This window comes from Laetiporus sulphureus (genome assembly GCF_001632365.1).
Source record: "Laetiporus sulphureus 93-53 unplaced genomic scaffold LAESUscaffold_3, whole genome shotgun sequence".
In the NCBI taxonomy this organism is placed as follows: domain Eukaryota; kingdom Fungi; phylum Basidiomycota; class Agaricomycetes; order Polyporales; family Laetiporaceae; genus Laetiporus; species Laetiporus sulphureus.
Window position 1 is genome coordinate 1,218,585 of NW_024468512.1, and position 13,394 is coordinate 1,231,978.

General features: G+C 51.0%; 6 protein-coding genes across 6 annotated transcripts; 3 read left to right on the forward strand and 3 right to left on the reverse strand.

The window, feature by feature from the left end:
• Positions 1–888: 888 nt before the first annotated feature.
• On the reverse strand, positions 889–3,448 carry LAESUDRAFT_276144 (cytochrome P450). Its single transcript, XM_040901811.1, has 10 exons — positions 3,064–3,448; positions 2,670–3,003; positions 2,541–2,618; positions 2,279–2,485; positions 2,164–2,170; positions 2,037–2,111; positions 1,816–1,975; positions 1,512–1,762; positions 1,364–1,453; positions 889–1,308 (listed from the first exon to the last, which is right to left on the reverse strand). The coding sequence occupies exons 1-10, from the start codon at positions 3,268–3,270 to the stop codon at positions 951–953; spliced, it is 1,767 nt and encodes a 588-aa protein (XP_040769296.1). The 5' UTR covers positions 3,271–3,448; the 3' UTR covers positions 889–950.
• A 569-nt stretch (positions 3,449–4,017) lies between these two features.
• Positions 4,018–5,476, forward strand: LAESUDRAFT_720800 (GTPase). Its single transcript, XM_040907890.1, has 8 exons — positions 4,018–4,151; positions 4,212–4,246; positions 4,308–4,312; positions 4,371–4,493; positions 4,648–4,681; positions 4,738–4,931; positions 4,982–5,062; positions 5,119–5,476. The coding sequence occupies exons 1-8, from the start codon at positions 4,116–4,118 to the stop codon at positions 5,247–5,249; spliced, it is 639 nt and encodes a 212-aa protein (XP_040769297.1). The 5' UTR covers positions 4,018–4,115; the 3' UTR covers positions 5,250–5,476.
• Positions 5,477–5,611: 135 nt separating this feature from the next.
• LAESUDRAFT_671660 (uncharacterized protein) lies at positions 5,612–7,034 on the forward strand. The gene is made up of 3 exons (XM_040905469.1): positions 5,612–6,036; positions 6,097–6,347; positions 6,408–7,034. Exons 1-3 carry the CDS (start codon positions 5,751–5,753, stop codon positions 6,783–6,785), a joined length of 915 nt encoding a protein of 304 aa, XP_040769298.1. The 5' UTR covers positions 5,612–5,750; the 3' UTR covers positions 6,786–7,034.
• LAESUDRAFT_276187 (uncharacterized protein) lies at positions 6,943–8,233 on the reverse strand. The gene is made up of 3 exons (XM_040901812.1): positions 7,870–8,233; positions 7,523–7,813; positions 6,943–7,468 (listed from the first exon to the last, which is right to left on the reverse strand). Exons 1-3 carry the CDS (start codon positions 8,140–8,142, stop codon positions 7,100–7,102), a joined length of 933 nt encoding a protein of 310 aa, XP_040769299.1. The 5' UTR covers positions 8,143–8,233; the 3' UTR covers positions 6,943–7,099.
• An 874-nt stretch (positions 8,234–9,107) lies between these two features.
• LAESUDRAFT_783948 (uncharacterized protein) lies at positions 9,108–11,796 on the forward strand (the record flags this gene model as incomplete). The annotated part of the gene is made up of 13 exons (XM_040913868.1): positions 9,108–9,310; positions 9,360–9,421; positions 9,471–9,644; positions 9,704–9,881; positions 9,942–10,030; positions 10,079–10,219; positions 10,276–10,508; positions 10,562–10,915; positions 10,965–11,070; positions 11,124–11,179; positions 11,229–11,307; positions 11,364–11,677; positions 11,734–11,796. The coding sequence occupies 13 exons, from the start codon at positions 9,108–9,110 to the stop codon at positions 11,791–11,793; spliced, it is 2,049 nt and encodes a 682-aa protein (XP_040769300.1).
• An 81-nt stretch (positions 11,797–11,877) lies between these two features.
• Positions 11,878–13,076, reverse strand: LAESUDRAFT_711025 (Metallo-hydrolase/oxidoreductase; the record flags this gene model as incomplete). The annotated part of the gene is made up of 4 exons (XM_040906812.1): positions 11,878–12,806; positions 12,859–12,883; positions 12,949–12,981; positions 13,032–13,076. 4 exons carry the CDS (start codon positions 13,074–13,076, stop codon positions 11,878–11,880), a joined length of 1,032 nt encoding a protein of 343 aa, XP_040769301.1.
• Positions 13,077–13,394: the final 318 nt, after the last annotated feature.

Sequence of the window (13,394 nt, forward strand, 5' to 3'; positions counted from 1 at the left end):
AACGTAGAGGAGGTTGTCTGAACTGCGATGGCGATAGCTTATTGCATTGGCCCACTTGGCGGGGTACTCGGCGGGGCGATTTAGATCCCTGCACTTTTGTGCTGTACGAAATTTTGTTATATTGCGACTTTTTTTGGACACGTTCTATGCACAATGCAGATTTTATAAATTGAACCGGTTCTCAAATCTTGATTTGCCAGGTATCTCAAAATCTTACGGAATGATGTACCTAAATGTCACCGCAAAGGCTAACTCTATGAAGTTATTTACGGCCGTGCTGTATGCCGACACGTGTTTGGACTATGCGACCGTGACTGATTTCTTCCCAAATCTGGCATGCATACTTCCAAATTTGGAAAGGTAACGTCCCCTAGTCTATGGTTTACAATTTGCGATGGCCATCTACTCAGTTATGATCGTAAATTTGTGGTTTGCCATGTCATGACATTGAACACTGCAGCTATAGGTCACCATTTGCGGTGACGTTTAGTAAGCATTTACCACGGGGCGAAACGGTCGCATGTCTGCGGTGTCAGGGACAGCCTGACCAAGACAAATAAACCTTGGTTCTCCGGTATCAATTAATGCTTAGTTGAAGACGAGCATTCACGGGCCCAGATTCCAGACAGAGATATCATTACAACCCTGGCAGCTGTCCCGAAGCCAGGTTCGTGTCTCATCATATCCGATAAGGAGGCAACGTCCCCCGTATGTACGTGCTCACAAACTTGAGCCTTATACGCGAGAATGCGTTCACGGAAAAAAATGAACATGTACGCTCAAATCGAGCACCGTTACAGCTACGCCTTCATGCATTGCGCTGGTGACAATTACGGTAGATGATATGTATCTCAGGCGTCTACCGTTAACGTCCATATCAGAAAGCGAGAAGAAGAAGCAAACTCGGACATATCAATTACATTGATGACACAAAACCAGATCTATCTGTATCACTGTCGCAGCTGTACGAATGCAGGAAGAGGGCCCTTCTGTATCACGAAGTAATCGCGGACATCGGCATCCCACTGCTCTGGATTGTATCCTGTGGCCAGACCGAAGTCGAAGGTACGTAGGAGGTTTACGATGACCAGGCGCATTTCGAGCAGCGCCAGGGGCTTCCCGATGCAATTCATCGCCCCGGCCGAGAATGGGATATAAGCGTTGGTATTGAGAACTATATTCTCGTCCTTGCCCGCCATCAGCCAACGATCCGGGTTGAACTCGTCTGGGTTGGGAGAAAAGTATCGAGGATCGCGATGAAGCACGTATGGTGGCACGAGCACGGCCGAATGTTCTGGAATAAAGAATCTGCAAGGAGCATAACGTCGTATTGCGCGCAATCTTTATCAAGTATCGCGCTTACTTGGTGCCAATCATGTGGCCGCCACTGCCAGCTGTGGGGCCACGTTGCAAGCAGGTAATGACAGACGGATAGAGACGAAGGGCCTCGTTTCTACCGTGCACGGCCCGTCATTGATGTGATGTAGTAGAGTCAATGTGTTCGGACGTACATGACAGCGTTGAGATAAGCCATATTGGCCAGCTTCGCTGAATCGTTTGCGAGGCCTTCTCCTGCGGGGAACGCCGCGTCTATTTCGTCGCGTAGACGAGCATAGCACTCAGGGCGAGAGAGCATGAAATAGAATACATTGCTCAGTGCGGTGGCAGTTGTATCGGAGCCTGCTACGATAGCGGTAACCGCATTGGAGACAAGCGTAGGGAATGGAAGCGGCTCAAAGTCATCTACATGACCTTCATTCATCTGTACCAATATCCTCTCAGTGATTTGGAGGCATGAACTCGAAGAAACCCTACAAGGTGGTAAAACAAATCCTTGTGAGGCGAGCCTTCCTCCCGTCGGCGGGCGACCTGCTTGTAAGCCAACTTTCCCAGAGTTTTCATTTGCTTGCCGATAAATGGCAGGTACATGACGATTTTCGTCGTCCATGGGATCTGCTCTGTCAGCGCCGGCGGACTTGAACGTCACCATTCAAATCGGTGAGCAGACGTCTCAGCCAGAAGGCAGATTATCTCACTAGAGAGCCGACTCCAGCAGGTGCCACAAGCCGCTCTTGTCGCCGTCTTGTAGCAAATTGAATGAAGTGCTAAAACTAAGAATGATGGGATAAGAGAATCGTTCGTTGTGACCGATAGAAGACTTACACCATTTCTCCCATGAAGTCAAAGCTTCAACAGATGTTTGAACAACACCGTTGGAACATCAAGGAGGATACTCACGCGAACCAGCTCAATAATTGCGCAACATCGGCTTGTTTACCTTCTGCTGCAGCTTCTTTGAGTCGGTCCATCAGTTCCTCCAAGCAATGGATGATGATAGGTTCGTATGCCTTGACGGAGGCCGGGGTGAACGCGCGATTCCACACTCGCCTGGCCTCAGCATGAACCCGCTTATCCCGAGCAGCGATCATGTTGCCGCGAGCATCCTTCGTGCCGAGCCTTCCTGCAATACGGCGCCCATCCCAAACTGACGCAAAGGCAACATTATGTCAAATCCGTATAGTGCGCGATTGGTGACGTACGAGGGCCCTTCGGCATGCCATCGGGTCCCAAAATATACGGAATCAATTCGACATCGACGACAGATATCTCATTAGGTCCTAATCACATAGTGAGCAGTCATATCTGGACAAATCATTAGGAAGGCATACCGATGCGGACAATAGGCCCATATGTCTCATGCAATTGACGTAGATAAATGTGTAATTTGCCTCGAGTTACGATATAGGTCAGCCAGATCTTGGAAATCTTACACATGATTGGACCGGGGTGTTTTGCCATTGGATGCCGAGGAGACAAGCGATACATGACCGTCGATGTCAATAAGGCCGCATAATAGTATAGATATGCAACCAGCGACGTCCAGGTGATCGACGTGTGAGAATCGCGCAGCATATATGCTGATATGGCAGGTACCACTCCCAACAACGCAGTGAGGGGCACTAACCCCGCTGGCTCGAACTTCTTGAAGACAACGTGGGCAACCTATGTGATTCGTAAATAATCGTCTGTGGAGATGACAACAGACAAAATGTGATACGAAACTATGCCCAGAACTATCGGAAGCAGCATGCCGCTGCCTAGATCGAAGTTGTTGAAAGCAGCAGACATCAGAGCCATCTTGACTGCTTGACTGTCGCTAGTAAGGTATAGTCGAGGATGTCTGGGTGCTGATACTGGCGCAAGCAATGGCACCTTGCTTTCGTTTATATATGCGGCCAACCCATCTAACCGTACAGAATGGCACGGCATCAAACTTAGAATCCACCTGCTGAACGATCCAGAGGGGACAAAGTTCAGTTATCAAAGCGCCCGGTGTTCTCAAATATGTACAAAAGCGGCGCTGGCGCGTTCAGCTGATCGTCCGTTTGATACGTAATCAGAGAGTTCAGCGTTCCTTATGCCCAAATCGCATTGATATCCAGCTTGTATGGTGTAGCGGCTACCGGGTGCAGAACGCCACGGGAGAAGCGTACATCGAATGGATTCGCCATGCCCATAGTACCATCCCCGTGGGCGACAACGGCGATCAATGCATAGCGTCGCCACAATAATGTTAGCACATTCTCCAGGATGAGTGGTATCTAAGAACACTTGCGAAGATCGGCATGTGTAATGCGGTCCGTCTTGGGCGACGGTGGCGACGGTGTCACTTGCACAAGCCCGAGACATTCGGCCCCATCGAAGACGAGACGAGTATGAAGAAACATGGTATCCACCCGCACTTATACGCTCCTTGCAGGAAACAGTATGGCGCTGAGGAAGCACTAAGCTATGATTTAGCTGGGAGCCGCCAGAACGAGCGATAGACACATCAGAGGAACAGCCGATAAAAATTGTCATTTCACTCTTCAACGTCCTACTATTTTCTCAGCTTGAGATGTCATAAAACGGCAGCATAGATGGAGACAGAGCGACACAACTGACCGTAAGCGAACGTTGCATCAACGAATTCAAAGTCCGCCACGCGCCGTCGCTCTCATCGCCTCGCTGTAATATGCTGCCACTACTCCACCTTGGCCTTGTCCTCCATCCTTCACGCTCTCGATCACGATAATCAACCAGATCTCTACACCTTTCATATCTAACGCTTAACGATGGCGGAGAGCAGCAACTTTGACTATCTCTTCAAGGTGCGTGCGAGCAGGCTGCTGTGGTACAGCATGGGTTGACATTGGAGCTGTGCGTGTCAGGTCGTCCTCATTGGCGACTCTGGTGTCGGGAAGTCGTACGTATATCGTCTCTTCTGTTTCAATACTTGCTTGTTCATGCTGATACCCTGCGTACAGCAATCGTACGTTGTCGTTTATGGTCTGGAAAATGGTCGATAACGACCTCTGCTATGGCAATAGTTCTCTCGCGTTTCACACGTAACGAGTTCAACCTCGAGACTAAGTCAACGATTGGTGTCGAGTTCGCAACACGATCAATAACGGTGGATGGAAAGACTCTGAAGGCGCAGATTTGGGACACTGGTGAGTTAACTCCCACTTGCATGTGGCTGTCAGTGACCGCCGGATTTGGTCCGGGCGGTATTGCGAGTGAGGCCTTCATGGCATAACTGGAGCCGGAATCTGTGGAGTAGGATCGCATAGGTGGGACTGGTGCTAATTGCGCGACTTGTAACAGCCGGCCAAGAACGGTATCGTGCCATTACAGCCGCGTGAGTAGTAGCCTCTCCAACTTGCCTTGACGGACTGTCACTGACCTTTGCTACAGATATTATCGGGGTGCCGTCGGTGCTCTACTCGTTTATGATATTGCCAAACACGCAACATACGTCAACGTGACACGATGGCTGAAGGAACTCCGTGACCATGCTGACTCCAACATCGTCATCATGCTCGTTGGGAACAAGAGTGATCTCAAGCACTTGCGGGCAGTGCCAACGGAGGAGGCGAAGACATTCGCTGGTGTGTATGACATCAATGCGCCTGCATACTCACACTAAAGTTGCTTTCAGCTGAGAACAATCTCTCCTTCATTGAGACGTCAGCGCTGGACGCTTCGAACGTCGAGTCCGCCTTCCAAACTATTTTGACTGGTATGTCATTTGTATTTGTCGTGCTCCGTGCGTTGTTGCGATCAATGCGGCCTCAGATATATATCGTATCGTGTCCAGCAAATCGCTCGAACAATCAGCAGACCCGATCAAGCCACCGACAGGTGACTCTATCACCGTCAGCCCAAGTGTAGATGCCAACACCATGCAGAGCGGAAAGTGCTGTTAGACATGGACGATGGCAGTGAGATGGTGTTCATACTTGGGTGCGGGCGCAGATGTTCTGGATATTGACTTGGGCTTCTCCACTTTACATGCATCTTCTTGTAATTACATTCGCTTTCCCTATGTGGCGGGTGTCATATGCTGTATGGCCCTTATTTATGGACTTTATGATGTAGAAAAGCATGAAGGATGTGCGAAGCAAAAGGTTTCTAACGAGTACGGCTCGTCCACGCGAACAGATGGCATGCCCTTGTCTCCCAAGACTAACTTGGCGCGTCTTGCAGGTTGTCGAATTGCTTTCGTGGCACGTGGCATAATCTCACAAAGTACTTCTGTTCTCTGCAAACGTGTTTCGTGCCGTGTGCCGTGCCATGCGGGACGCCGCCGACAGCGATGAAAGGCCTCCGCGGCTCTCGCTTAGGGTCCCCGAGGGTCATATCAGACGTCTTACTACCTCGGAATACAAAGGGGACCTGCGTTGTCTAACTCTGTAACACTCGACAGGATGCTGTACTTTCTCCTTACCCCCTTCGTCGAGGTGTACAGGTATGCCCTGGAACCCGTCGCACCATTTACTTGGTTCGGGCTCCCATTCTGCTTGCTGGACGTTGCGGCAGCGCTCCGGACGTGTATTGCCCTTCGCCAGCTCAGAGAGCAATTCCACGCACAACACGTCGCGAAAGTAGAAGCCTCTGGAGGCAAGGCCGTTACTAAGGAGGTTCAGGAGAGATCGTTCCTGAGGGATGCTAGTGCCACTCTCCTCGTCGTGTTTGGTGGAGAAGCTATAACAGGTCCGTGGCAAATCTCGCATCGAGTCAGTAAGCGCACAGTGACTGAACGGCATTTAATAGCACCTGCTCTCGGGATACCGTGCTCGTTCATGATATCGGGCGCAGGACCAGCGTTGTACTCAGCTATTCAGGCTGTGGTAAACTGGCTACCATCGGTCCCCCAGCAGGCACTGCAGGGTGAACTTCCTGTCTCGGTTCTAGACGGCTTTACACGTGCATTTCTCCTTTGCGACCTCATACCGCCGATGATTGTTGGCCACTCGGTGCAGAAGGTGTCCAATTCTCCGTGGTCGTTGCTCATGGCATCTCTGGTCAGTAACATGCCATCTTTTCACATACATATGCTAACTTTCTGTAACATTCTCTTCTAGATCACCGCAAATGGCGGTTGGTTTTTCGTGAACCTCTTCTCGTTCCTCCAACCGTACGCTCTGACAGTCACCACGCCACCCGACCTGATGCCTTTCGGGTGGACCACCACCGACCTCTGGTGTGCTCCTGTCATCACTGGATTATACGCACTCCTCACCCACGCTCAGCCCTTTTGGGCGGACGCACACGCTGTAGCCATGGGGTGGCTTGGTGCAGCGATGACTGAGGAAGAGAAGGTACAGCCGGTGGACCCAGAATATGCCCGTGCTGCTTGCGCCGCGCTGTTGGCCATCATGTTTTCGACGCGCACGCTGAGGAACTTCCGTGCCGCGGCTCACGCGAGGCTAGCGACCTCACCTAAGATCAAGGTTCAGTAGAGCATTGTGCGGTGAATGACTATACGTTGCACAAGGCTGGATGAACTAGCTTTGGTTACCTACGGTTCGGTTTATGGATCAAGACTTGTCGGTATAAGGAACTGCCCTCAAGCTAGATTGTTATGACAATGATATGGCCGTGCATTCTACTACGAATGTGAGCGTATGGTTGATAGATTGTATCTCGTATACTTGTAACGTTCGGATTTAAAGTCAATGGGCGAACACAACATTGTATGGTCTAATGTTCAAGTCCCAGAGTGAAATCAACGGTCCCAGGTTAGCTAGTAAGCATCTCCCAACAAGCCAGGACGTCAAATCGTCGCCCTTCTCTTTATCCTCTGCTCCTCCGCGTAGCCCTCCAGCTTCATCGATGGTCTGTCAGAGTCGATGCAAGGCAATGATGTCGCACGCGTCATGTCTGCAGCCATTTCATCCATCCACTCTTCATGCACCTTCTTCCAGTCGACCGACTTCCTGCGGAGACATTCGGGGAGTGCCACGGGATGAACGAGACTGATGTCGATAGCCATGACCTCGTCATAGAAATTGCGATCAAAGCCCCGATTCTCCAGAAGAACAGTCGTCAATTCGCGCCCTCCCGCATCGTACGCTTTCTTCATCTCCTCTCGTGGGACTTCCGGATCGAAGACCTCGTGCAGGTTCAGAACGGAAGTCTTTTCCTGTTCCATGCGTTTCATTATAAGATGTGCATGGATCGGCAACAAGGTACCTACCTGCAGAGCGAGTCGTTGCCATTCGACATTATTAAGCGGTCGCTGTCCCTCTCTGGCGGTGTAGATACCATAGTATCGCGCCTTTTCGAGGGTATTGCCTGGTGGCTCCAAGCGTACGAAAAGGTGGAATGTCGATAGTTGACAGACTTTCTCGAACGTCGGAGATGCCGTGTATACACATCCATGCACGTTTGGAACAAGCTCTTCGCAGCATACTGCATTCAAGGGAGACAGCAGGACGATAGGAATATGATCCTGCTCGTCCCGTGGTTGTGATGTGACCTTCGTCGGCTGAAGGATTTTCTTGTCAAGGCGCGTGAATATGGACATAGTTTCTAGTGACATACTTTGGTGAAACGAGTAAGATCCAGTATGGTTTGTCGCCTACGATACTGCAACCCTCTTCGCTGTGCATATTCTGCCAGAGCCCGTAACGTGACTCCAGCAGTCCGTATCCTCGTTTTTTCCGACCGCTGCTTGAGCAAATGGGAATCGCCAATGCGACGGTGTCGATGATCTGAGAGTAATTCTCGGGTCGATCGTCTGACCAAGAAAGGTGGGTCCTGGGACATGCGCCGTAGCTTGGGCGGATTCAGATATGGCTGCTGCGACCGGGGCATACTTGGCTGAAGCTGAGGATATGGAAGAGTTTAGAGCATATTGTTGTTGTGAGAAGAGGGTTTAAGAGGCTGACAAGCAGGATGCAGCGAAGGACATTCTCATATTGTGATCTTGACTGGTCAGCCTCAGTAAGGCTGACATGAACGTCTGTTATGAAGATTGCACACATTGCTGTAGCTTGGAGAAAATGCAGGGAGTTGGAATACGGGCACTCACTGCGCAACACATCTTATAGCCATCGAGGAGGACCATGGGAGACCAAGAAGCACACCGCCCAGTACCGAATGCTCGCACAGCCACATCCAGACAGCTTGATAGAAAGATGACACCGAAGACGTGCAGGGCAATGCCACTTGGTATGAAGCAATGTGGCCAGCCACTCACAAGAGGTGAGCATGGGCCACCGTTGCATGTACAGCGTTCTTGCCTTGCCACAGCCTGACCATAACGCTTATCGGCGTTGAAGCAGCATGACTGAATGCGTTAAAGCTCTGTGAATGTGCGTCACTGCGATTTCAGAGAGGTTGTCCCTCCTTGACAGTAGTCGGGGACCGTGGACGAGGCTGGCGGCTCTGCTGGATGGATTCGCGCTTCTGGTCGAGTAAATCGTAGGCCAAGCAAATAACATAATTCAGATAGTATGGATGAGCATTACATGATATAAAGCGTGCAGAGAGCGGGTGTTTGAGCACACAAGGACGCAGGAGAAACGCGTCCGAGTCGGAGTTGAGCGTGTCCGCGTCTGGCGCCTATCTCATGCGTATACAGGCGCTTTGACTTGAGGACTTGCTCAGTTGCGTGCCCTAATGCTGCTCTAATTCTAACCTTGTCCGCAGTCTTTGAGTACAATCACTCGGAGCAACCGTCATTTGCGGTGGTTCTTCACGACGTTGCCTCGTGGCTCGCAGGCTCAACTTCGTCTTGCGATCAGCACCTGCGGCCTACTTTCCACTGCAGTCAAGCAATGGTCTTCCTCCGCGGCAGTGAATCGCGACCAGGGCTATCTGTTGCTCTCTTGCTGCTTGCTTGGATTGCCACTCCTGCTCAAGCTATCTGGCCATTCTCGCCCAAACGTTTCAGTGGCAATGCTTTGCTAAGTGCGGGCACCCTAGGAGTTGACGGTGAAGGAGGCGTCATAGCATTCGGAGATTTCAACGGCGACCAGTTGTGAGCATCGTTTGTGAGTTCCGCGGTGCAAAACTCAGGCCAATCTAAGCTTGGACTTGCTCGCTTTGGGACCTGATCGACAAACGTTGTCAGTGTATTTGTGGCACCATGGTGAGCCTCTGAAGTACTATGCAGTTTAAAGTAATTGATAATCTCGTAGACGAATATACGTTCCGCAAATCTGCTTCATTCCGGCACCCTCAGAAAGTCATCAATGTTGTGCCAGGAGACTTCACACAGAACGGGAAACTGGACCTGCTGGTCATGAGTCAAGCAAGTGCTGCTAGTCAGCTATCCTTGCAGGTATATACTGCAATCCCCGGAGGAGGGTTTGGTAGGTCGGCATGTCATGCCTACTACACATCGTCTTGTCATAGCTGACCCGTCTATCAGCACTCCACCCAATCTTAGCACCACCGTCTGTGCAAGCGCAGCCCATTCCGATGGACATAACTGGAGAGTTAAAAGTTGACCTTCTGGGCATCCCGTCACCTGCACCCTCGAGCTCTCCGTTCAGGATGTGGAAAAATGTTTGGAACTCATCAGACCCTGATTCTGCTATGTTCAACTTGTAAGCCCGCTCTGTGCTCGTCACATATTATCTTGCATAATAACTGATCTGCATTTTCAGAACTGAACCTAATTTCAACGGTGCTCGGTGCACGCTATCCAATCCGCATAGCAATGCAGCCATTGATCTGAATGGTGACTGTTTAGCGGGTTCGTGTGGTATATTGCTTGTAGTGTCTATCTGACCAGGAGTCATAGACCTGTTCTTGGTATGCGATGAGGGCAGGGGTGGATCAAAATATTTTCAGATATGGATGAACAACAAGGATAGTGGTTTCGTTCTAGTGCAGATCGGCCGTCTCCCTCAAGGGACGCAGTCAATATCTTTCGCCGATATGGGTATGTTGGACAGTCTGTCTCGTACCTGTAGTATTCTCTGATATCTGCCTATACAGACCGAGACGGGACTGTCGACATGGTTTTCGCCACGTGTTCCTCAGTATCGTCAAGCTCGGGTGTGGGTTCCGACTGTTACATCAACATCGCGTTCAATAAGCAGCTGCCTCTATGCTCGTCCCCGACCTCCTCTGGAGTGAAAGATGGTCGACGGATTTGTCGTCCTCCAGACCAGCTTTGCACAGCAGATCTTGAGTTTAGATTCGACCTCAACGATTCAAGCGACAATGATGTACGCGTTTTATTTTTACTGAAGCGGCAAACACGGGCTTACAGATGAGACAGGCATTCGTGCGTATACCGGTATTCGAGGTCTTCCCTCCAGCCCGCGGGACCTCGCTCCCGCCATCTCTGCTCGTCCTCGATACTACTAGCCAGCCCGCCGTCCCCGTACCGCTGAGATTGGGCGATGTCAACCAAGATGGCTTCCCGGATATCCTTACTATCGTTGTCACAGGCTCAGGTTCGAAGCGGACACAGACGCCTCAGCTGGCACTATCAGTGCCGTGCGCTTCAGGGGTTCCTGGATGCAGCGCCGAGCATGCTCGTCGAGGGTGGAGTGTTGTGAAGAAGGGCGCCGACGCTTTGCGGAATATCCAGGATGCGCGGTCCGCTGCATTCTTGGATGTGGACGAGGATGTGAGCAGATTATTCGTGAGCTGGGTAAGTTTGCTGATGGCCAACACAGGGCACGTTGGATTTCATGGTGCAGCGCACGGGCAAGCAGGGCGAAGGAAACGTACTCTTTGTGCAGAACAATTTCTATTACGACGCGTTCTTCCTCAAGGCTATAGGTTTGTCTCAGTCTGACTGAGCATAGTGGTCGTGATCTTATTGGCTTTTTCAGTGCTTAATGGAGCGTGCGGTGGTGGTGTTTGCAAATCACCGAATGGAACCTACTACGTGAGCCCTCGCACTACTTGTGATCTTTCGACGGACTGACCGTCTATAGCCATTCGGAGTGAGTTATCCAGGAGCAACGTTCAAATACACTGTTCTCGATACTTCAGGGAAACGGTCGGCTGCCGCAGGTGTGTATCATAATGTTTATGAACGTCGTCTTGTCCGATGTTCACTCCTTTGCCAGTCGGCCAACTACCACAAACGGCATATAATGCTCTTCTGACACCCTATTCCTACTTCGGCCTCGGCCGCACCAACAATTATATCGAAAATCTGTTTGTCGGCTCGACAAAACATTCCGACAAACACTATATCAACATCGAGGGCGTGATTCCCAATTCGAAGGTCGTGATCAGCCCTCCGATCGGAGAGGACGATGTATGGAAACGGGAGTTGTACCTACGACCGGGAGAATGGATCCCGTGGGTGACGTTGACTGTTGTTGCTGCGGCAGCCATCCTCGCATTGATCGTATTCATCTTACATCTGAACGAAAAGGTGAGCGTCCTTGTCATTGACCGGGTGTGGAGGCTAATATATAGCGCAACCCACAGAGGGAAGATGAGCTGGAGAGACGAAGAGCTTCGCATCATATCAATTTCGACGCATTGTAACTGACTGGATATACCCGCTTCCTTCCATGTACTGAGGATGAATACGAAGTCTGAGGCTACGACTGCCACATACACCGGGTAGAGCTAGCGTATGAATTCCCATTCTGTATGTTCGCCTTTTCCGCTCTTAAACTGCACGCGGCCCTCGCCTTCCAGCTTGCGCAAATGCATATCAACACTCCTAGCGGCGGCCTCCCACAGCTCCCGTGGATAGTCCGCGTATATGGTCTTAACCAATGTCCATGTCGTCCAGTACTCGTTTGGCGGAGCAGACTTCTTCATCACATCGAGGATCTGCTCCTCTCGAGTGGTCCGATGCCTCAGGTACATGTTGACGTGCTTCAGCCCATCCACCACGACATGCCCGTGCCCTGGATACACGCGTCCGTACTTCGATCCTTCTACCCCGAAGTCGATCATCTTGCGCAAGCTGGACATGTACTTGCCAAGGTCCTCGAAGACGGAACTGCCATGGCCGAGGACCGTGTCCGCAGTGAACAAAGCGCGATCCTCCGGATAGTACAGACAGAGAGAGTCATCAGTGTGGCCGGGGGTATGCAGCACGCACAAAACGGAACTCGTCGCGTCAGCGGAGGAAGTTGTAACCTGGAAGACCTGCGAGTCCTGAAGTTGGTGGACGGGATCTCCGGAGGGCGAAGGTACATAGTAGTCTGGAGGCAGCGATGATACCGACTCGAGGACGGACTGGAACATCGAGCCGGGAGCGGGCAACGGGAACTTGTGAATGCGAGGAGGTGGGTATGGGAGGGACGAAGTGCTCGGATTCTCTGACCATAGTTGGCGTAGCATGGTCAGGACCGAAGGTAAGCCGTAGACGTGATCGTGGTGCTTGTGCGTCAAGATGATATCCGAGATATCTGACTCGCCTGAGCGATGCGTACGAGAGGGATCCTGCAAGGCTTCTCGGAGGTGCGGTATGTAATCATCTAGGCCTTGGCCGGTGTCAACCAGGATGTATGGGTTGTGCTCTCCGACGAGATAGGTGTTCGTTCCTGCGATCATAAGCCGTGAGTCAACGTAAAACATATCAGCAGACAGACATACCCTGCAAAGTGTACTGCCCCGGGTTCTACGAAAGTAGGCAGAACGTCTCTGTCAACCCTGATTCATAGGATCTGGGATACTGGAGATTACCTGTCCCAGAATCCTCACTACGGTGTTACTGAGCTAGCGATACGTTCAATCTTGGCTAGATTGAACAGATTTTGAGTACATACTCTGGTAATTGACGGAATCGCCTTCAAGCCCTCAATGCCAGACATCCTCGGAGCAGTGCTATTGGATAACCCTTAGCGTCCCATGAAAGAGCAAGGCCCGCGAGATAAGCGGGTCTATTTACTATTAGTAGTGTCAGTCATTTGCGTCACGTTCAGCACATGGAGCTTTTGGATGCTACGTCCGGATAAGACTGAATGGCGAGCTTATTGCAAACAGGGCCTCGCGATGGCGCAATGAACAGACTGTAGAGGCGATTGGAATGCAGTGGACTTGGGTAATAAAAGGTAATAAAGCCTCAGCTGTGGTTCAAAGAGTTGCTGACAAATACTCCCAAATATGATGAGGCTCGGCGTTTGAGCGCT

Excerpts from the sequence above, each read along its gene's own strand:
- LAESUDRAFT_671660 (XM_040905469.1), top strand. The coding sequence starts at position 5,751 with ATGCTGTACTTTCTCCTTACCCCCTTCGTCGAGGTGTACAGGTATGCC. Across the intron at positions 6,037-6,096 it reads TGGTGGAGAAGCTATAACAG|CACCTGCTCTCGGGATACCG; the intron begins GTCCGTGGCAAA and ends GGCATTTAATAG. Across the intron at positions 6,348-6,407 it reads CGTTGCTCATGGCATCTCTG|ATCACCGCAAATGGCGGTTG; the intron begins GTCAGTAACATG and ends ATTCTCTTCTAG.
- LAESUDRAFT_720800 (XM_040907890.1), top strand. The coding sequence starts at position 4,116 with ATGGCGGAGAGCAGCAACTTTGACTATCTCTTCAAG. Across the intron at positions 4,494-4,647 it reads GGCGCAGATTTGGGACACTG|CCGGCCAAGAACGGTATCGT; the intron begins GTGAGTTAACTC and ends GACTTGTAACAG. Across the intron at positions 4,682-4,737 it reads TATCGTGCCATTACAGCCGC|ATATTATCGGGGTGCCGTCG; the intron begins GTGAGTAGTAGC and ends CCTTTGCTACAG.
- LAESUDRAFT_276187 (XM_040901812.1), bottom strand. The coding sequence starts at position 8,142 with ATGCCCCGGTCGCAGCAGCCATATCTGAATCCGCCCAAGCTACGGCGC. Across the intron at positions 7,814-7,869 it reads ATCTTACTCGTTTCACCAAA|CCGACGAAGGTCACATCACA; the intron begins GTATGTCACTAG and ends AAAATCCTTCAG. Across the intron at positions 7,469-7,522 it reads GGCAACGACTCGCTCTGCAG|GAAAAGACTTCCGTTCTGAA; the intron begins GTAGGTACCTTG and ends CGCATGGAACAG.
- LAESUDRAFT_276144 (XM_040901811.1), bottom strand. The coding sequence starts at position 3,270 with ATGCCGTGCCATTCTGTACGGTTAGATGGGTTGGCCGCATATATAAAC. Across the intron at positions 2,619-2,669 it reads TGGGCCTATTGTCCGCATCG|GACCTAATGAGATATCTGTC; the intron begins GTATGCCTTCCT and ends CTATGTGATTAG. Across the intron at positions 1,309-1,363 it reads GGCCACATGATTGGCACCAA|ATTCTTTATTCCAGAACATT; the intron begins GTAAGCGCGATA and ends TGCTCCTTGCAG.